The following is a 22,919-nucleotide window of genomic DNA, read 5'->3' on the forward strand; positions in this document are numbered from 1 at the left end:
CCAAGTAATATCTACGGTAAAAAAAAGTGGGCTATACTAAAGAAATTATATCTCAGGACTTCCACTCCAAGAAAAATTCCTTCCAGGTTTCCTGCAAGTGAAATAGTTTTTCATCTTCACTGCTGTTTGATCCATTTTACTTGGTAACATTTCACATCTAATATTGTTACCGGAGAAATCCATCATGTAGCCTTATATACAAACTCACTCCCAACTCGACACAGAATGAAAACATAAGAGGAAAAGAAGCAAATGATACGGTAAATGCCCATATGGATACGATGAAATAAATCTTGTATTGGAGTGGGCTGCCGTTACAGGTTGTTGGATTTTCATAATAAACTCGAATATCTGTAATGGGGTGTTCAGTTGATTAAATTTTAAAGATTTATTTAAAAGATTGTCATTATGATGAAGCAGGATATTCGTAAAACAAACACCACTTCAAGATTTCTTTCACTTTATCCAAAGAGATTGGATGGGCTCAAGGCTAATCCAATAATCAAGCGGAGGGTGACGTACATGTACAATCTACATCTTAGACCCCAGATAAATGCAGTTTGTCTCAATAGTCTGAAATCGTAACTATTCCGATCACACATGTCTAATTACAGGACCATCTAACTTTTTCTTACGTCTGTAACAACATGCTCGAACTTCAAGATTATCAATAGGCAAGTCGTCCATCGGAAAATCACAGGATGAAACATACTCCTTCCCTTGATCTGGTAGCTTATCACAAGGCTGGGGAACGACACCATTCGAAACTCCTTCAACATTCGTGCAGTTCCATTGAACTTTTTTTGCATTTGTTGCCAACTGAATCGTAACATTAGATATACAAATTCCTGTGAATGGATCGCCTGGAATCCCCTCTAACCTTCCAGCCATAGTCACATTTTCGGCCACCATGTCCCGGTAATTGATGTTCTGAATCACAGGAAGTGCATTCGGGTCATAGTTGTTGTCTGCGTGGGAGCCATAGTTCCCAGTCATCCAGAACGCCCATTTCATGGTTTTCATCGTCATTCCTCGTACGTATATGTCCTTGACATATCCACCTCTGCCGATTGCTGTTTTGATCCTAACTCCCGATTCGGAATTTATGGCAAGAATGTCCTCTGCCCGAACATCCTGAATTCCACCAGACATTTCACTGCCTAATGCAATCACAGCACTGGTTGGAGAAATGCAGGTGAGTCTTCGAATGACTAGTTGTTTTGTTGGCATACCAAAAGCTATCCCATACTCATCCCAACCGCTCTTTACTGCAACACAATCATCCCCAGACACGATGTAACAGTCCTCGATCCGAGTATTTGTGCAAGAATCTGAAGTATTCAGCACAAACTATATACATCAAAACTCGTTTTGTTAGCGTATTTCATTGCAAGGGACGCACTTTGAGTTTGCTTTAATCACTAACCTGGATTGATACCATCGGTGTTTGGAGAATTGACAGGCGCGAGAATTGTGATGCCTTGGATTATAATATTGCTGCAATTTTCGAACAAGAAATTTATTTTTCTTCATCAATTCATGTTTATCAAGAGCATCATATTCAAGCAAGTCAAAAAGCGTTTATTTTTCGTACGTGCTATATACAGGATGAACGTTCCACGAAGGCGAGTTAACCAACGTCAGGTTCGATATCATGATATTATTCGAATACATGATCTCAATCAGATAGGGCCTTGTGTATTGCAGTTCTCCCTTGTGGAATTTGTCCCACCAGGATTGACCTTGCCCATCAATGGTGCCATTATCGCCTGCCAATGGAATCGAAAACCTCGTGTCACAGTTCAAACATTTGGCTGTCTTAACTATATATTCAGTTTATTTTAGAAGACTGCTGTCATGGATTTAGACTCTTGCCTGTTATTACTACGTCAGTTAGGTTGATACCAAAGATGAGACTGATGTATCTTCCGCCCGGGGTGTCGCGTCCGTGACCATAGGATGGGAGGGGTTCTATCACAGTCCATTCACTTTCATCCTACGTTAATTCATATAGGATGAAAATTGAGGATATTGATCACTTATTAAAAACACTATTCCTTATCGTGCAGTGCAGTATAATTCTCTTTTGCTCCCTTTGGTTGTGCTACCCATGCTTTGAAATTTAGTTTAAACAACTCATATTTTTTTTTAAGGAAATCATAATATATTAACTTAGCAACCCAATTCTTGTTTTACAACAGAACACAAAAAAAGAGGAGAAGACTCACTAAAGTCACTCTGAACCATATGCGACAAACCAAAAAAAGTTAGTACGTGTCCTACTTGATTAGCCATCCGATTAGAGAGCCGCGCAATACATGTGGAAGCTTGCGAGGGAAGTGTTGGGTGACAGTAACTATAGGAGCAGTTTGACTCAGAATCTTATGATAAGTGAATTTCTTTTCGCCTTTGATGTATCAGTTAACAACATTAGAACTTTGACATAGGAATTAATTAGTTTTCCTGTTCTAACGAACGTCACACATTAGTTAGTTTTTAAACCATATAGATCCTAATATTTGACTTAGTAAATCAAATCATTTCATTGACCAGCTTTTCGAGGCTATAAGGTATAGTTTGGTACATGGGATAAGAGAGATTGATAAATAATCCTCTCTCATTCCACGTTTGGTACCTTTTCAGAAAGTCCATGATATCCGTGATAAATAATTTTATATGGAGATAAAATATCTCTTTTATGAGATGTGATAATTTGAATATAATGATAAAAACACCACAAATGATTTAATTGCTCTCAATATATAAAAATTCTAAACCCTATTGTTCTCTCATTTTAATTGTAGGTAGAAATTAAATTCAAATAAATATTTTTATTTATTTTTATATATTAAATAATATGATAAATATATAAATGAACCCGACATAATTATATAAATGATTTGTATAAATCTCAATAAAATTATTAGTATCACTCGATTAACCTTAAAAATTTATATTTGACTTGACTCACAAAATTAAGGGCTCAATTATCATATTATATTATATATAAAATTTGGTAAAAAAATAAAAATAAATCATGCAAGCATTGTCGACGCATGAACAGATAAGAAATATGAACTCAAGCAACAAATTTGAAATTATAAAATTTATTATAATAAGGTTAATTTTATCATTACAATCTAATATATAAATTTAATCACTCTTATTAAAATCATGTCAAACATTAAATATAATATCATACATCTTATTTATCATTAACTTATCTTTATTTATATATCACGTGTTTATCTTATCATATGTACCAAACTATGCCTAAGATGATACTGCGATCATGCTTCTTACGGTGAATATTTACTAAATTAATATGCATTTAAATGACTCGTTAGCAATGGGACTTTTTTGGTACGTGGTGACACGATCAATTTGACATATAATTTTGAAAATTATTGAACATATTTTAGTTCTTTTCTTAATTACTATTGTGTAAATAAAGGAAAAATAGACCCGAGAATATGCCGGAGAAAACAAGATAGGAAGAAGAAATTTAAAATCAAAGAAGTGAAAAATTATGAACTTCAAATAAATATGCACGACTTCAATAGAATGGAATGGGTCAAATCAAACCTGGGATGCAAGAAGAACAGCGTCTTTGTGCAGAAAAAGGGTGAAATGGCTGGTGATATTGAAACTTCCGGTCAACCATTTCCCCGGAGGAACGAACAGCATCGAGCCGCCGTCCGATTCGAACTGGCTGAGATAATCAACGGCAGCCCCAAAAGCCTTCGTATTCGACGTCGTTCCATCTCCCACACCTCCGAAGTCTGTTAAAGAAGCACTGTGAGCCCTGCAACTTAGAGCGCGATACTCGAAGTCATCCCACCGCCGATGAAGATCTCGACCGTTCACCGAGTTTGATCTCACCAGAATAGTGGCAGCAAGAACAAAGATTGCTCGAATAATTACCTGATGAGGAGTTCACGAAAATTGGAATGCTGAAATGGGAATTCATACGGGCAGTTGAATTCATCAGAGAAATTTTAATGAGAAAGAAGAATTCACCTTAAATCTCGTTAGAGTTCTTGGAAACTCCATGTTAACTGTTGGCAATATTGTTGAGAAGACGTGCGATTATATAGGCATCCTCCAATATACATATATACATACATACACACACACATATATATAGTATTATGGCAAAATTAGTTTTTAATGATATATATTATATTGTAACAAGAGATGGGTAAAATGTCCATGTAAGAGAATTACTGGATGGGCAAAACATGTGGATTATGCAACGAAAAGAGATGGGTAAAGACAAGTGCAAGAAACAGTTTCAGCCTATTCACGTTTTCTAATTTCTCAGTAACTGGTTTCAACTTAACAACATGACATAAATTATTTATTATTTAATCGTTAGATTAAAATTTATGCAAACAAATTATATGGTTTGGTGATGGTTAGTTGAAAGAGTAGGTATCTTGTGAGACGGTTTCGCGAATATTTTTCTGTGAGACGGATCAACTATATCGATATTCACAATAAAAAATAATACTTTTAGCATAAAAAATAGTAATTTTCATTGATGATCCAAATAAGGGATTCGTCTCACAAAATACAATTCGTGAGATCGTCTCACACAAGTTTTTAAAATTGAAATTATTGCCTCTAGTGGTAAGCAAAAGATTTGATTCTTACAAATAAAAAAAGGCGTGACTATACATATTTATATTTGATTATCTTACGATTCATTGCGTTATTAGAATGCTTAATGAAATCAGACTAAGTAATTGAGGCCATGTTGCCGACCGCTGTCTTGGGAGTTAAATTCACTCAAAACTCGTTAACAAGAAAAAAAAAAAAAAAAAAAGAGGATGGAAGCTAGGAAAAGTGACAAAAATCTAGAGCGTAATTTGAACAAATATTCATCGTTTTCAAACTTTAAGAGAGAGCTGAAGAAAATGTGCCTTAGACTCCAAAATTGAATGAAGTGACAATTTTTATTAGCTTTAAGAAAAATGATACGAGAGAACCTAACTTATGAAGGATGAACTTGAATGGGAAAAAAAAAAATTAAAAATGGGAATGCTTTTATGTTTTTGTTTTCTCGCTAAAAGGGAATTTTAACATTTTAAAAATAATTAAAACAGAACCCAAAAATTTAATATCTTTTTATCTTCTTCTTCTTTAAAAGTTTTCAAGGACCTTAAAATGTTCAATTTTTTTTTTCCTTTAAAAATATTCTTGGTGGAGTTTGGTTCGGCACAGAAATGTGTTAGGTGTTGTACCATTTCCGAAAAAATTTCTATTGCTCTTATTTTTGCATCACTCTGGCCACTAGTAAGTAAAGATAACATTTATTGTCCCGGCTTGCATTTTGATCATGTTTATTCTAAGCCGGTGTTTAATACAAAAATTTATGTGAGACGGTTTCATATATCAATTTTGTGAGACATATTTTATTTCAGTAACCTATGAATAAATATTATATTTATGCTAAAAGTATTAATTTTTATTGTAAATATGAACAAGATTAACCCGTTTCACGAAAAAAGATCCGTAACACCGTCTTACAGAAGAGATGTTCAGTATTTAATAAGAAAAATGGGTCCAACCCCAATCCAAATGACCAAACATTCCCGTCATAAAATTAATTAATTCAAGATATAAACTTCACATAACTCAAAATTTAAATTTTTTGTCCCGATTAATTTTTTTTCACCAAATATATGTATTTTATATAGTTGTCAAGTGATGCAATGAGAGCTTGGAGGGACATGTAAATAGAATTGCTTTTGGTTCCCAACTAAATAAATATATGATATATCCCGTGACTCGTTCTTTAATTGGTCACACGCCACAAATTTACAAATTCCGACTCCCACCAATCAGAGCACTCACGGGTGGGTTTGTGCACTAGTGGATGGTCACCAACGGGCAACGGGGGACCATGCACCATAATAATTATTGCCTACAAATGATAATAAAATTATCCTTTATTGAAAAAAAAATATAAACACCAAAAATAAATAATGACTAATGTTTTTTTTCCATATAGTAAAAATCAAAACCTATACAATTAATTTACTTTAATTGGGACATTTATTAACAATATTTTTTTTGTTTTGAACATAAAATTAATCCGATAAAAAATCGTGCAAGTCGAATCTAACCAACATGTACTTGTACATGCTGAATCTATATATTTCGATCTGTCTCCGGTTTCTAAGATCTTGTGATATAAAATTATTGTTTGTTAATGTTCTTGAATTTTTTATACAAGAAATCATATTGATAATGAATGTTGGTTCACTGGCAAATGTGACTGAGTGTGTTGTTAATTGGGCCTTCGTTTAAACCAATTAGCCCATATAGAAACAGAACAATTGTTATATTGGGCCAGATACTGCGTTATTTGGGCCTCTAGGGAAGAATAATTGCAATTTATTATTATTACGATTTAATCAGTTCAGTTTAGTGGTAGAATTAACTGATTTTTTTTTTTTGCCATATTATGTTGTTTTATTTAAAATTATAAAAAAAATATGAAATAACATAATTTTTCACATGCGATATTAAAAAAAAATTAAAATGTCTCAGGGTGAGTCATATCAAACTTTAATAAGTGATTGCTTTAAAAAGTAATTTTTTAAAACTAAAAAAGGTGAGTACATAATTGCATTTTGTTCCACCGCCGAAAACGAAAAAAAGAGTAATTAAAGAGATTCCTTGGACGTCAAATCAAAGTGCATATTAATTTACTTGTAGCGAAATCAAATAAAGTTTTTCAAAAATTGACACATAACAGCTCCTGCCATGAAATGATATTTACAATAATTATTGGCCCGACAAACACATTATTTATTTATTAACTCAATGGATGCTGTATGTGTTTGGTCGATATAAAAAAAACTAAAACAATGATTATATTACATCACACACGCACGCACGCAAACATATATAAATTAATGTAATCAATGTATATATATACACGCCTAAGTAAACATTTGCAAGTATAATATACATCACGACCAGTCATATTTGTTGGAGTAGGTGATCGTTTCAACAATGATCATGAATTTGATTTTTCAATCACCACTTTCTCGAACGAGCATGTCACACATAGTTTGTTCAATACAATTTAACATGATTAGCATGATGTACTCACTACTATGTTAGCTCGGAAATTTAAACAATGTATACAAAAATAGATTTTTGAGTTTAAGATAAATAAAAAAGATTCCAATACAAATGAGTAAAACCTAAATTACTTGGTACTTTTAGGGAGCACCTGGCCTGGTATCCTGCACAAAATTTTAAAATACTTTTTTTTATATTTAATATGTCCACTTTAAATATTTATGTAGTTTATTAAATTTGGTGTCACATTTTCCGTTGTAGTGCGTATATATAGTAATCCCACGATGCATACGAAAGAGCAAACATGTAGGAGCTAATGACGTGCCACTTTTTCCCTAAATGTTACACACATTTTATTTTGAAAATATTATACACAAAATGATATTGATGATGATGATGTGTAGAATATTTTCAAAATAAAATTAATGTTAACAAAAATTATGGAATTTTCGTTAGTGATATTATGAAATTTTCTTTTTCTTTAGTCACTTTATATTTTACATAGAAAAAAATTTAAACAAAACTTCCATTTTAAATCGAACAACTCTTCTAAATTAAAAATAATTTCGTGTTAATTGTTTAGTATTATTTGATAAAATTAAAAATAATAATAACACATGTAACGTGTGTGCATCTTTTATTAGTACATATTATCGTAGGAACTTACATAATAATAACTTGGTCATGATTGAATATGTTGCATTTACATATAAGTAATTGTTATGTATTAAGTAATTTGTTAATAATTAAATATGTAAAAGACAATTAGAATAACTAATTCTATTCTCTAAAACACTCCTTTTTTTTAATCAAATACCGACATTTTCCCACATTGCTTCTGTTTTTAATGAGAATAAATATAACATAGAAAAAAAAAACTCAAATGCATGACTAAAACGTACTAAAAACTTGTGCACTGAGAGAACGAGAATTTAAATATAAAAAAATTAATAAATAAATCTATTGATTTAATTATTCTAAACAAAGGAATAAAGGAATTGCTTGTTGCCGGCCCTTTGCTAGTTCTGACTTTTAATAACACAATATTTCCAAACTTTCTGAATTCACTATAAGAAAACTTGGCTTCAAAAATGAATTTATTTAGTAAACTAAAATATTAAAATGTTCCTTTTCTTTGCATTCTTGTGGAAAATAATCGAATGATAGAGCCCATAAAACGATCAGAAACAATAATCTTGACTTAGGAAGAAAACGATATATATAGTTAGAAAAATTATACATTAACTTCTGACTCCTTTCTACTTGACAGGTGAGATGACCCCTACTTGCCTCTGCTGGATCGCCCCTTAGCTTAATCTACATCAGTCTTGCTCGAATATATCCCAATGTAGGTCTCTCGGGCCACCGAAACTTAAAGTTAAACTCCTGAAAGAGAGGGTGGTGGTCCTCACTCCTCTAGTACCTGTTCGGTTCAAAATATTGTCCGTTGAAGCTGAAGTATATATCTTAATGCTTCCATAATGCAAGTGGATACGTTCCCTTTTGTTTGGGTATATAAATGCTATAAAATTCTTCTAATTTCTTAAACATGTAATGCTCGATCGGAGCACAGTATATAAATATTATTTTCAACCTCTTACATATTTATTCTCGTATCTTTCCTGATCATTATGAGCTCTAATTTGCTCAAAACTCCATAGCCAAGATGATTCCACTTTTTTATATCCATGTGAATCACTTAACCACCTCAATTGATCTTAGACTATATGGTTAATGTGTGTGTGTGTGTGTGTATAACATGACACTCTAAATCACAGAACTTTCTATACATCATTGTATGTTAATGAATATATTTCGTATATTCGACTTCCTTTCCAAATTATTCTTGACTAGCTCAGTCCCTCAACAAATCATGAGTTGGATTAACAATATTATCTCGGTGATCATAAACTGATTTCCAACTCGTATTCGGACTATATTTCATGGCTACTGGAGAAAGCACCAAGCAAGGAATGAGCAGATCGACAGTTCCTTTGGTAATATTTGTATAATTCAAGCAAAAAAAATTAGAATCCAGTTCGGATAGTACCATTGGCGCTGCATGTGGCAATCGTTGTTAGCAGTTCATTCATATATTCATATATATATATATATATATGTATAGGAAGTAATTTGGACTGCCAAATGTGGAACATACTATCATAACATCTGAAAACATTAATTTTACCACATTTGAAAAGGAAAAAAGGGAAAATTCACACTTTGAACAACCAACACACGCCAAACCCTACAAACCCTAACCTAAATTTCACAGAGTTACCTTCTGTAAGAAATCAAGTCTCACATATATATTAATCCTGGGGACAGAGTGTGCCTTATTCATGACATCAAAGAAACACGTACATGTCAATACAGCCTTGTTTGATCTTGGATAAAACAAGGGATTAACAGATGCTGAATCCTTTACACCACATTTCCGGACTTGTCTCCAAACAGATACCCTAAAGATGAATCTCCACCGGGAGCAGATTTGACCTTTGTTGATGGACGACCCTATAATTGCACAAATATGAAAAAAAACGCGAAATGGGATTTTAACAAAAGTAAATATAATTAAATAGTATTCGATCTTTAAAACTATCTATGTACTTACAGTGATGAAGTTTCCTGAATTTTGGCCCTGAACCCTAGGATAGTTGTTGGATATATTAGCTTTGTTCTGAGAAGATGGGGATGCAAGATTTTCTTGAGGCTTTTCGACTTCTATATCAATCCCATAAGGTGGCAAAACAGCCCCCGGAGATGGCGGGGCCGCATCATTTTTCTTTTTGTCATCAGTACCAAAGAGATAGCCCAGAGAACTCTGCCCACCTCCATAGCTTCCACCTCTTTTCATAATTGATTTCTGTATTAATGAATTAAATCTTCTTGGATTATATATGATTAAGCGGAGGAGGAGAACTGGGGAACCGAGCCTATATTTATAAATAATAATTGAAGATGAGATGGGAGAGTTTATTCTGTGCGTCGGAATGTTGGCCGTACAAGATTGGTCGTCGTTCATTGTTTTGCACAGTTAACTTGAACAGTAAGGTATTTGGTATGTTTTTAAGAGCATCCGATGCATTTCAAATATATCTATCTATAATAAAAAAATAGTTTATTTGAAACACATGTACATTAGATTTTAATAAAAAAAATATAATTTTTAAATGTACTTAATGTTTATATAAATTTAATTATATACGTTGGAATAATTTTTTCATCAAATATTATGTTTGAAATTTTCATTTATTTTCCATAAAATAAGGGTGCATTTGACTCTAGAATATGAAAGGCAAAATCGGAGCATAGGTTATCCATTTTATTACATAATTACAAGGAAAAAATGCATTTTGTTTGTTTGTCACTCTTTTGGTCATCTATGTTATCGAATTTCAATCTTAGTATTGTATTTTCCAATTTTTTTCAACTTTAGTCATTTTTCATCTGGAGTGCTTATGTTGTACTACGCAAGTCATTATCTTATTTGAGTTTCAATAGTGCTGAAGGACAAATGATTAAAATTTTCCAAATAAATAAAGATAAGAGACTAAGACTGAAATTTGATACAAATATAGATGACAAAAATCGCAAAAAGAAGTTAAAAATACATGACAAAAAAATTTCCCTAATTAAAATAATTAAATTCATTATCTCCTTTCTTATATTTGCTGTGAAAAAGGATTATAAAGCGTATAATTAAGTTACATGATCAATAACATCTATTAACTTATGTGAATTTTTTTCGTAAAGCAATTGTGGATACTTAAAGCTAAGAATGTTTGGGAGAGCTTCTAAGAAGCACTGTTTGGATTCTCCGGTGGAAGTGTTTTGGAACGTACGTTTGTGAAAATCAGTTTCTGCTTCAACTTTTATAATTTTTAACCAAAAGCTAGAAGCAAGATTGAGATATTTTTTTCCGCTTTTGCTTCTTTGTTAATGGTTAAAAGTTACAATTTTGACATTTGAATCCTAAAAGATGTATCATATTCCACAATTACTCTCAATTTTTATAAATATTTTTGGAGATTTTTTAAAATATTTTAAGAGTTTTAAATAAAATTCATAAAATTTAAAATCATATCTTATTACAAGCATTTTATATTTTAAAAATCATTTTCTTATAATTTACATTTCCATATTTTTTTATTTTATGCATTTATACAAATTTTTATTAATTTATATAAATTTTCAAGCATTCATATTATAAAAAGATAAATTAGTTATGATATAAAATATTCAAAATGTAATAATAATTAAATAAATACATTGTTGATGGTGTGAGTACTAAAATTTAGATAATTTGTTGTGCGCAAATGTTGTCATGTATGTGAAGGATATTATTGTACTTTTACCAAAAGAAAAGTTTTGAAGCATTAATTTTTCTCCAAACACTCAAACTTTAGTTTGTATTAGCTTTAATATTTTATTTTCAAACACTCCATGTTTTTCCTTCTCACCTACTTTCAAAAAATATCTAGAATAATCATTTTAAAATAAGTAAAATCTCTCGCAAACAATCTTTTAGCAATTGCAGTGGATTCCAACTTGTAGAATCTAGAAGGGCTCCTGTGAGTTTTGGTGTGACATAAATTTAACTTGATTTTGATATGATAAATAATAACTTCAATCAACTGTATATCTGTACACTAGTGCATTACTTCTTGAAGAAATTTTGAATTGCAATCGTAGTTTATTGAGAATCTTCAAGAAAAATAAAAGTGAAGTACGCAATATGAACTATCAAATTAAAGCTCGATCGGTTGGAAGGGAGCTTGTAGGGCTAAGGGTATCCATTTTCACACATGAACAGCCTGTTCTCATCGGTTACATATACTGACAATTGGGCACACAATATTTTATGTTGAGAGCCGAATTAATAACGTTTTTAAACTAATCAAAATGTTCGTGAAATATTATTAGTTATTTTTTAGTACAAAAGTTGAATTATATGCTCGTGGGGGTTGTAATATATAGTCACACAATCCAGAATATTGGTCTCAGGCCTATAATAATTTAGCACTGACGATCGAAATACGCTGCCGGAATATTTTAATTTTTAGCCACCACGAGGCTATTATATATATATTTTTATTGTCATAAATTTGATGGTTAATATTTTATATTCTTTAGAGAATTTGTTGTGATCGAAATAGAAAACAAAACTTGTATTTAAAATTTTGAATACAATAGTTGTTCAAATAGATTTAATCACGCGTGTCCTCTTCAAGGGAATTAAAGATTTAAAAGGGCATCATTAAATATTTGTGACTTAAAATTATTATAGCTTTAGATCAAATGTGAGTAGTACAAGGCCTACCTACTCCCTGCTAGTTCGATAGTTTCCTGTTAGCTAGCACAAACGCCTCACGTCCAAAATCATCGTGCTATTAATTAAACTTTAAATGGTGAAATGCTGTTTTAATTGACTCTTTAAACTTGATATGATGGCATGTTTTACCGTCACGTACCAAACAAAAACAATTTAGGGCTCCATTTGTACAAAAGGTTGGATTCGTTAATTTATAATCTAATGTATATATGATTTAATTTTTTTCGAAAAAAATGTTTATTATATATAATATCTTGTGATATCATGTCAAATATTTATCATTTTTTTTATTGATTGCTGGTTAATTTAAGTTTTAAAATATAATTTGTGGAAATAGAATAAAACATAATAACTAGCGTTTTCATATGGTTTTGGGATAGCTTCAGTTGTCTGCGTACATTGTCTCAATGAGTTCAAATTCTTCAAGAATTTTGAAGACTTGAAGAAGGTTGCTGGAATTCCGCCCACCGGAAAATGTATAAAAACTGATTCCGAAAAAAAAAAAATACGTTTCTGTCAAACATGGCGATTTCGGCTTTGGAGAACCTTCGGCCTTGGCAAGAGATTGTCAACTTCATTTTATCCGAGACCATAGATATTATCCAGCACTGTACAATAATCAAGAAATACACAATGATCGATCCAACTATTCCAAGAATCGAGATAAAGTTTGAGTTAACCACAAAAAATCAATCTTCTTCATCTTCCTCGTCGTCATCTTGGAGTCCCATATCATCTCCAATTCCTTCCAACAATTTATCTACATCCTCCCCCAACTCTAGGAGGCGTGCGCTAAGTTTTTCTACTTTGCTCTGCTCTTGCCCAAGACAGACGAGCAAATCATTCAGTTCGGCTTCGCTCTCCTTTTGAGCTTCATCCCTCGCTTCGGCCTTTATTGCCTCAACATCTGGGATAGGCACTGCTCCACCACTCTTCAGCGCTTTTACTTCGCGTTCTAGTTGAAAGTTTGCCTGCTCCAGGCTATTGTACGCATCAGACAAGCTTTTAAGATCAGATTCCATTTTACTTGCTAAATTTCGGTGTTTCGAGGACTCGGCTTCAATTCTGGCTTTCTCCGCTTTGAGGGTTTCTAGTCGTTGAAAAGACTCTTGAAGCTCCCGGCGGAGCGTGTCAACCTGGAGTCTTTCTACGCCACCACTTGTTTTATGCTCAATCTGGGATGAAACATTGCCACCTGTCTTTGCCAGGTCCTCAGCCAGAATAGAATTCCGACTCAAAAGATCCTTCACATAGGCGAAAATAACCAAGTAAGAAAGTTAGGTCACCAGGAAATAAGGGGCTTTGATACCTTCTCAACCAGGGAGACAAGATTTAACTGACCAGACCGTTGTCATAAGCGTCTTGAATCGATATATTGTGCAAGCTAGGAATACATAAATATTTTTTAAAAAGAGAGAATCCACTGAACTAGGAGCGTATATGTGATCAGAGGTAGAAAATATTTGATGTACAATGGAGCGTGCATCGTAACAAAATTTTATTCTATCAAATTTGAATTTTTTTAAATTTTTACTTCGTCGTCACTTCTTGCGCCACGCTGGATCCACCCTATACTGCCTTCAATAACAAAAAATTTAAACATCAAGGCGAAAAGTACCTGTATCTCGAGGCACTGCTTCTCCATAAATCTTTTTAGGCGTTGGATGTAGTCACCATCACTTTCTCCACTGCTCTGTTCCAGTTCTGCTGGTATCACTGCCACCTGGCTCTTCGGGTGACTATAGATTTCTACAATTTGTTCTCTAATCTGTGCCTCTAATTCCTTCACAAAGAAAACAAATTGAGAATCGAGCACCATCCCAAGCATGGGATGGCTCTCATTTTTCTGATCGGTAGCCTCCCTCTCGTCAACATCTTCAAAATCAGACATACTGGCAGCAGTGGATCTTGTCAGTGGTTTGCGGGGCAGAGCTGGCTTTGCGGATGTAAAAAGCAAGCTCTTTTGCATTTCATCAAACTTCAGAAAGAAAGATGTAAGCCCGTTTTTCTGACTTATGGTATCAACAATACTGAAAGCATCCCTTCCACTCTCCGTGATTTTATTGTATATTACACACTCTCCAATGAGCGCAGCAGCCAACCCCTTTTCACATATAGTCGCGGTTGGATTTGAAATTAACTCAAGCAAGTATGTGAGATGCGGTCGAGAATCAAGGAAACACTGAACAGCACGTTGACAATCAGACAGCCAAATAACCAGAAGTTTTAATAGAATTGGCTGGACATACATAGACCCGGATGCGCTGGCTTTTCCATCTTTACTCTTCATGGAAGAGGCAAGGGCCAGGTACTTCACCAGACGGTGCATCATAGGCTCTGGGCCTCCCAGTGAAGGCGTAGGTGCCTCAAGGTCAATTTGAAGGACCTGCAGCAACTTCCACGTCATCATTCAAGTAAAATAACATATTCTAGACTTCCAGGTACGTGTAAGGAGGAATGCTCAACAAGTATTGTGAATGAATTTTCCAGATAGCATTCTCAATTCTGCTAAGCTTGCATTGGAAACAGTGGTTTGCTTACCAGGAAGAATAACTCATTAAAAAGAATCTAGACATGGAAATGAATTGCATACCCTCTCCTTGCAATGGACGTTATCCTTCAAAATATGAGAAAGAACACTGGCTGCCCTACAGCAAGTCTGCGCAAGAACAACAAACTAATAAAATTCTGACCAGAAAATAGTTCGACATCATCGAGATGGTAAAGGTAGAGCAAGCCACAAAAATTGGGCCCCATATAAACATAAAATAACAAAAACCAAATCAAAATTTTCAGAATTTCAAGAGTAAGACCAGAACATGACAATACAAATACAAGGTGCCACAGCAGAGCTCCCTCTTCTCATTTTTCGGATTCATCAACGATTTTAATACCCCAAAATATCCAGACTAAATCGGATATTTCCCGATCAAAATATTAATTCAAAATGATTATAAAGTTGGAAGAGGTCATCTAATCCTTCTAGATAGACAAAATTATTGCGGATTTCTGGAGACAAAAAACTCAAAAACTGAAAGATATATCATATATTAAATATATGACACTACCTCAAGATCGCCATCACCCTCGCTCAATGTCAGACCATGGAGCAGCATGCTGCATAGAAACAAAATTTTAAAAGTATTTAAATTCAGATTGCAGGGGTGGGAATGAGCAAAAGACCTGAAACTAAATCACCTCCCAAATGACATATTGACATCCTCCTCTAGAGGAGCATGGATCATTGAGTGAGGTTGAGGAATTAAAGTGGAAGCCAACATTGTTTGACCGTCGGGATTTTTCTGTTCCAGAGTTGGCAGATCATAAAACAAGAATTGCAACGGAAACATCATAAGACAATAAAACAAAATGAACTGTTCCAAAATTGTTGTATCACAGAATGTGAATACAATGTAAGAAAAAACAAAAAATGAGAAATGCACATGCACATACTACTGGACATATGCACAGTTTAATTACGGAACAAAATTTCAATTTGCAGTATGGAACAATCTAGAATACACTTGTTGCACTTGCTCAAAAATAAAATATTCCTCTCCAAAATAAGGCTAGTGGTAGACATACAAACCTCACAAAAGCTCTTAAAAACAGAGTCAGCTGCCATGAACTCTTGCATGCTAGAAGTTCTCAAAATAATCCGGAGAATAGAATTTAGGGCAGGCTCAACTTGTGGCTCCTCTCCAAGTACTTTACTTGCAAGGGCATCACGATTCTTAGGGTGATTGATAACTAGGTCACCAATACATCTGAGTGCCTGAAAAAAGTTACAGATTCAACTGAGAACATCAGAAACTTTAGAGAAAATAAGATATGATAAACTTGACAAGATTTTACGAAAAAAGAAAAGCACCACATTGGCACATTGAAAATGAAAATGGTACTGTAATTTTACCAATTAATGAGCATGTTTGTCTACTCAACCCTCAAGTTGACCAAACACAAGCGAATTTTTCACAATAGTTTACATCAAGGGATATTTTCCTTATTTGCCAATGATAGAAAATGACTTATTTTTCTAAAGTATTTGGGAGAGAAAGAGACAGAAATGTTCAAAAGTGTATGAATAAAGTATCAGAAAGAAATGCATTATTGTGGAACAATTATCTTACCATACAACGAACAGCAACAGGGGCCCATTGACTCTCAACTCCCAACATCAAAAGATGATCCAACACCTTCTTCTACAGTCATTAAAGTTGTTTGTGAGAAAATAATACAATAGGAATGTAAATTTTTTATATAAACTTTGAAATTATAATGAACCTGAACCAAAACAGTTTTATTGGCCATCCTGTCAGTGTCTTTTCCAGGATCAGCTTCTTGATTTCCAAGTAGGAGTAAATTAATAGTGTCCAACACACTAACAAGATTTATCGTCTACTGACAACCAGTTGTTCAAAAATGGAAAAAAATTAGAAAAATATCACATGTTAGAGAGAAACTAAATCCTAATATTGCACAAATAAAAGAACTTCTAGCACATTTTTGTTTTACCTTCTGTTGTGTGAACTTATAGGTGCTTCCTCTGAGCTTCAAAATCGAGATCAAAGAGTCAAAGCCCATTGTCTCCCTAAGCAACACCTATGCCATATTCCAATCAACTTTGAAACATTTAAGACACTGATCTAAATTTTTGCATTTATTGAGAAACAAAACGATAAACAAGTAATAATGAGCTCAACCTGATTTGAGGCATTATTTCGAAGGAGATTGTTCAACAATTCGAGACAGTCCTGTTTGTCATCAAAATGCAGAAAATATTTTAACATGAAAAGAATATAACCTAAGGTAGATAGATTTATGTACACCAATCATGTCAGATAGGAGGGTGACAAATGAAACCACATTCTTCGGAGAAAATTAAATAAACAAGCATGGAATACAGAATACAACAAGCATAACATCCAAAAATCCTTAAATTTGTTAAATGAGAGAGCCGTGACATGATCAGAGTCTCAATCATACACCACCTGCACAACAACACCACCTTCAGAACCTCCTTCCTCTTTGATGATGCTAAAAATCTTCTCAAATGCACCTTCAAAGACCACAATTTTTTGAATTTCCTGAATAGTAAAAACTCGATAAGTAGCCAGAAAAAAATAAAAATAAAATAGAATTATCTGTCGATCTTTCATCCGTGTATTTTCTTTATCCCACAAAGGCACAAACAAAGTCTAAATTTATTTTTCACTTATCCTAGTATCTTATCCCAAATGTAAACATATGATTTATTTGATCTCGTGGCACACCACTCTTTGTGTTAAATGCATTCAAGTTATTATTTCACATGGGCCATGGCAAGTGTCTTGACATGGTACACAATCAATTGGGACATTAGCATAACAAACTCTTCAAAGTAATGGAAATAAATGCTTTTTTGTTCTGTCATAAACGGCCCACCAGAAATCCTTCATAAAATTGGCGAAACAAGGAAGTATGTGAAAAGGATTTGAAATGGTTTTACAAAGGGATAAAATCACCTGAGCTTCCCGAGTCAAATATGTAAGAAGCAATAATGCTTCATTCCGTATAACCTAAAAATAAGATCTGTCAACTGGAGAACATTATGAAAGATGTTAATCAGAAATATCTAACTAGTTCAGATAGATACCTCACGATCCATGAGCATGTCCATAAGACGAGTTACACCACGTGGAATCGTGAGAATAGCTTCCTGAAGACTGCAAATAACTCCAATGACCTATTATTTAATTTTCCTAAGAGGAGTATACATAGTATTTAAACAATATAAACACAGTTTTACCTGTTCGGAGAATTGGTTAGAAGTGCTGTCAATAATTGCAGTGTATAATATCGCACGTAGAAATCCTCCTCCGACTGCAAAGGTACTGATTTATGAAAATGAACAAATATGTGATACAAGAATATGCTTTTTTTGTAAACCTTACCAATAGACTCAGGAGAAGAGAAATGCTTTCTACTTCTCTAGATAGCAGATCACTATTCAACAAAGCAGGCTCAACCTCATTCTTCGATACTCTTGCATGTTCAACAGGACTTAAGGCACTTACAAGAGTTTCTAGAGCCCCTCGGACCTGACCATATCAATGAAAACATTAAGTATCAAAGGAAGTAGTGAGAGATCATTGATAGGCAACAACACTGTGTCAGTCACAAACAATTCTATAGTAATAGCTGCAGTCTGTAGCAATTAATGTTCTGCATGCACACACATTGGTGTGTAGCTACTTCTGAAACTCTGGCTCATGAGACACGAGGCATGAAAAACAGTTGTAATCATTTAAGGTTATATGATAACAACGCTACCACAGAACATGATACCACTTTGAACCCAGAGAAACTATTGCTGTATCAAAAATATAAAATTGCAACATGGTTGGGGGGAGGTGTAATATTTAAACAAGTGCAACATATTGCTGATATCAAACCTGGATTAGAAAATTCTCTTTAATTTGAAACACACAAACTGCAACTCATGAACTAGTAGATGCAGTGTTCTAAAAGGCCGCCTAGGACTGTCTAGCCGCCGCCTAGGCGTTGGACGGTCGCTCAACATCCCGATTTTAAAAAGTCGCCTAAGCAGCCGCCTAATGTGATATATAACATTTATTTATTTTCAAAATTTTCAATTTTTTTAAAAAATTTGTTCGACGCATTTTTCAATTAATTTGTATCTTATAAAAAAAAGAATATGTCATTGATTTTGAATTTGAATCCGATATAGAGGAATTTTTGGAAAAATACGGAGATAAACAAAAAAATTAGATATTTAGGTAAAAAAGAAAAACCACTTAGATAACGCCATTGATTTTGAGTTTGAGTTTGATACATAAGAATTACTAAATAACTACGGAGACAAACAAAAAAAATTTAAATATATAGGTAAAAAAATCACCTAGGTGCCTGGGGTGGCCGGCTAAGCACCTAGTCAGTAGGCGGTGGGTGGCCGCCAGCTTACCGCTTTTTAGAACACTGAGTTCATGTGAAAAATATTGAAAATTCTTTCACTATAAATTACTTACTACAACAACTACATCAGCCAAAATGCCTAGACAAAGATTACAAATGGAAACTTGTCACACCAATATCAGAAGTTAAAATGATAACATTAAATTTGGGAAACAAACGAAAATTAAGATGACGGAAGCTTCCAACCATTTCTACATCATCGCGCTCCTCCTTTAAAACACTCAACATTACAGGAAAGCCTGCAACAAAATTGATCCGAAGGAATAAATCACATCACACTAGATGAAATCAGAAGTATAAAACACAAGCTCATCTGATGAAAATGGATGAACCCACCCATTGCTCCAAAAGCTAACTGTGCAGCACGACTCTCAGCCACAACTGATTGAAGTTCAGACATGGCATTCCTTCTGTCCTCAGCCAGGACACCATTGCTAATGCGGTCAAGCAAGCGCTCAACGTAACTATAAATATATGGGCCATGAATAAAATTATCAATAAATATCAGCCCAAGTACCTTATAGAACGCTTAAAAGTTAAAGCATGAAATATTACCTATCGTCATTTGAACTGGAACTGTCATTTCCAAAAACCCGCCCAACAACACCCTGAATTGAAATTAATTCAAATCAATGATACTTTCAATACATAATACACATGGACAGGGGGGAGAAGAAACAGACAGACTAAAAAGAAGAATTAAAAATGTCACGAAACCATGGACATGCATTCCAACTGGACTCCGCAAAATATGAGCTTCTAAGCTATAACTAAAATTAAAAGCTTGTGATCCAATTCAAAAAAAAAAACTAAACTAAGCCAAATAAATTCGCAAAGCTGAAAATTACCTGGTACTTGGATACTAAATCCATCCTTCTGCACCAAAACAATCAGACAACTCGAATTACTGCAATGCTATTAACAACAACGTATCGGATTATGCAGCAAAAAGCTAACAGAATTCCAAGCTTGAAATTTGAGTGTAACCGATCCTCATATCAACAAATCCAGCAAGGATCGAAGAAACACACAGATTTAGGGTTGAATCAATGCCCTAAAGAGAGTATTTGTCATCGTTACCTGGAAGGGGATCGACGATGGTCAGGTTAATTTGAACTCCAAGGATGGGTCAACATTTCGGGTTTGTCTCATATTTCTGTTATTTACCATCCGGTACCTTTATTTGGTCATCAATATCAAATCGGTACCTTAACTCTTATTTTTATTTTATCTTATTTTATAAATAAAGTAATTGTAGTTTATCATAACTTTTTATTTGGATTTTCAAATACTAAATGCCAAGAGTTCTTAATTCCTATTTTTTAGGGAAAAAAAGAGATTGGAAGAAAATTTTCAATTATATAATATCTTTTACTGACTTATTTCTATATTTTAAAGATAAAAACTTCATTAAAAACTAAAATTCGATTAAAAGTAAAAATTCGAATTGTACATAATCAGCAGATATTTAACAATAGTTTTTTGTTTGGACTTCTTCTGTTAAGCTTATTGGACTTATTTGGGTCATCAATTGGCCCAAATTCATTTTAAATTGATAAAGATGAATTCGATGCTCGATTCAAGTGTAGGATAATTTAGCGAGCCCGTCTCCTTTGGCATCAGCCCACAGGCATCAACATTTCGAATTGATGACAACGTAGAGATGTTTATGTCACTGCATCGACAATTTTTTTTCGGGATGCAAATTCCACATATTATAAGAAAAAAATTAGTTTACAAGTATGAAATTTAAAATCACATAATATCGACGAAGTTTCCACGGCAAATATTCGGAAGCAACCCAGGATGATAAATAAGACAAATTATTATCCAAAACGCATTTATATGATGGTTATATTTAACGAAACATTTGACGAATGAAATTGACTAATCTCCTCTAATATTCTATGTTGACGGATAAATAAAAAAAAAATATCAATAATTGGAGTGGGATGCATGGGCCAGTACCCTAAGTGGGCTCAAGTAGGCATTAATGTGGCCCATGTACAGCCCAACAAGTCAATGATTTTTATCCTTTCAACTACCCGTATTCCCCCACTCGTGTAATCGTGAGGCAACTGGCAAGCAAGCCACGAATTGCTTTGCAGAATTAAATAGCGTGTGATATATGCACATGCAAGCTCTTATGGCGTCAGTAGATTAGCGACTCTCAAGTAGTTTGGGAAAATTGTCATTAGGTTATTATTATTGTTGTTTTTTTTATGATATTGATTTCCGATATTCATAAATTTCAGTTTCGATCATGAGTATTTGAAATTTTGGTATTTATTGGAAAATTTGTTTATGAAAAACTAAATAAAACTTTAGTGCTTATTTATCATGTGTTGGGAAATTGACTAAACAATGTAAAAGGACACCCCATTAATACATTTGTCCCCTTCAGCATGACCTTTAAACCTATATTGTTATCTTCTATTCACTCGAGCGAGCAATCAAAAATAAAAGGAATGGTCCACGATTTTTAAAGAAGAAACTAAAAGTTTTTTGTGCACTGATTTTTTCTTTTTAAAAAAGTAACTTGCGAAAGTATTTCGAAAAAGTAATTTTTATGTGAGGCGATCTCAAATATTTAAATCAATGAGAAGGGTTGAACTGATCCATATAAACTAATAATACTTTTAACATAAAAAATATATTTTTCATGTATCGGGCCAGGTTGAAGTTCTATTTCATCAAATTGACTCGTGAAACGGTCTCGTATGAGTTTTGTGTTCCCCAAAATATCAGTGTTTTTAATGTGTAACAAATAAATGTGTGCGACACAGCTAGAAACACCTTTACTCGATTAATTTTTTCAGTTCCACCTGATTTAGCTCAAGCACGATCTTATCATACAGTTCGAAACATAGGATATTGAAATTTGATATAAATTATAATATATGACTTGTTATGCCATTAATTAAGCTAAAGAGACTATATATTAGGGTGGTTGAAATATCGAATTTTGGCATCGTTTTCATTATCTTTAGCCAACGAGAAGTCGCTTAACAGTCTAATTAATTAATAGGGATCCCTGAAAATTTGATGATTAACGCATTATTGAGCTTTAATTATCCTCAAGTAGGGCATGCATCCGGAGAGGAGTTTCGTGGAAAACATTAAAAAAATTATATATTTTACAATTAATCTGATATTTTAATCCCACGACTTATTATTTATTATTATCAATATTTTTGGACCAATCTCCTTAATGATCACACACAATTTCATTAAAAAAAATAGTAACAAAAGGAGCCTTACTTAATTCACAATTTCAAAAAATCGAATTAAAATGGTCCTAACTAGCCTCCTAATTGTTTTTATAAACTAATGTTCGTTCAATATTTTGTAAAATAAGTTAAGAAATACCATATCTCTTGGAGAAATTAAAGTTCATGGTAGCAAAAACTATACCATTGTTGACTATTGAAAAGCAATAAAATTCTTTGCAAGAAAGTAGAGGACCACAATAATGAGATTATCATGATTTTTTGTAACTTGTAAGATGAGA

General features: G+C 33.4%; 3 protein-coding genes across 5 annotated transcripts; all 3 read right to left on the reverse strand.

Annotated features, from left to right (window-relative positions):
* Window positions 1-442: 442 nt before the first annotated feature.
* On the reverse strand, window positions 443-4,133 carry LOC140825155 (probable polygalacturonase). The gene is made up of 6 exons (XM_073186749.1): window positions 4,021-4,133; window positions 3,586-3,924; window positions 1,876-1,996; window positions 1,595-1,769; window positions 1,427-1,497; window positions 443-1,331 (listed from the first exon to the last, which is right to left on the reverse strand). Exons 1-6 carry the CDS (start codon window positions 4,051-4,053, stop codon window positions 595-597), a joined length of 1,476 nt encoding a protein of 491 aa, XP_073042850.1. The 5' UTR covers window positions 4,054-4,133; the 3' UTR covers window positions 443-594.
* A 5,097-nt stretch (window positions 4,134-9,230) lies between these two features.
* On the reverse strand, window positions 9,231-10,145 carry LOC140825156 (protein SPIRAL1-like 5). The gene is made up of 2 exons (XM_073186750.1): window positions 9,713-10,145; window positions 9,231-9,612 (listed from the first exon to the last, which is right to left on the reverse strand). The coding sequence occupies exons 1-2, from the start codon at window positions 10,121-10,123 to the stop codon at window positions 9,523-9,525; spliced, it is 501 nt and encodes a 166-aa protein (XP_073042851.1). The 5' UTR covers window positions 10,124-10,145; the 3' UTR covers window positions 9,231-9,522.
* Window positions 10,146-12,886: 2,741 nt separating this feature from the next.
* LOC140825157 (golgin candidate 6) lies at window positions 12,887-20,569 on the reverse strand. Of its 3 annotated transcripts, none has more exons than XM_073186751.1 (20): window positions 20,489-20,569; window positions 20,257-20,323; window positions 19,964-20,016; window positions 19,745-19,872; window positions 19,595-19,647; window positions 18,367-18,513; window positions 18,222-18,295; window positions 18,069-18,138; window positions 17,938-17,991; window positions 17,425-17,520; window positions 17,137-17,187; window positions 16,949-17,035; window positions 16,718-16,831; window positions 16,564-16,635; window positions 16,023-16,208; window positions 15,632-15,735; window positions 15,502-15,550; window positions 15,027-15,092; window positions 14,052-14,819; window positions 12,887-13,677 (listed from the first exon to the last, which is right to left on the reverse strand). In XM_073186751.1, exons 2-20 carry the CDS (start codon window positions 20,278-20,280, stop codon window positions 13,123-13,125), a joined length of 2,751 nt encoding a protein of 916 aa, XP_073042852.1. In that variant the 5' UTR covers window positions 20,281-20,323; window positions 20,489-20,569; the 3' UTR covers window positions 12,887-13,122. The 3 variants fall into 3 exon arrangements, with proteins under 3 accessions (XP_073042852.1, XP_073042853.1, XP_073042854.1); XM_073186752.1 differs by having other exon boundaries at window positions 20,257-20,315; window positions 20,489-20,555; XM_073186753.1 differs by having other exon boundaries at window positions 20,396-20,511.
* Between the last annotated feature and the right edge of the window lie 2,350 nt (window positions 20,570-22,919).

Source organism: Primulina eburnea, chromosome 3 (genome assembly GCF_022965805.1).
Source record: "Primulina eburnea isolate SZY01 chromosome 3, ASM2296580v1, whole genome shotgun sequence".
NCBI classification, from domain to species: Eukaryota; Viridiplantae; Streptophyta; class Magnoliopsida; order Lamiales; family Gesneriaceae; genus Primulina; species Primulina eburnea.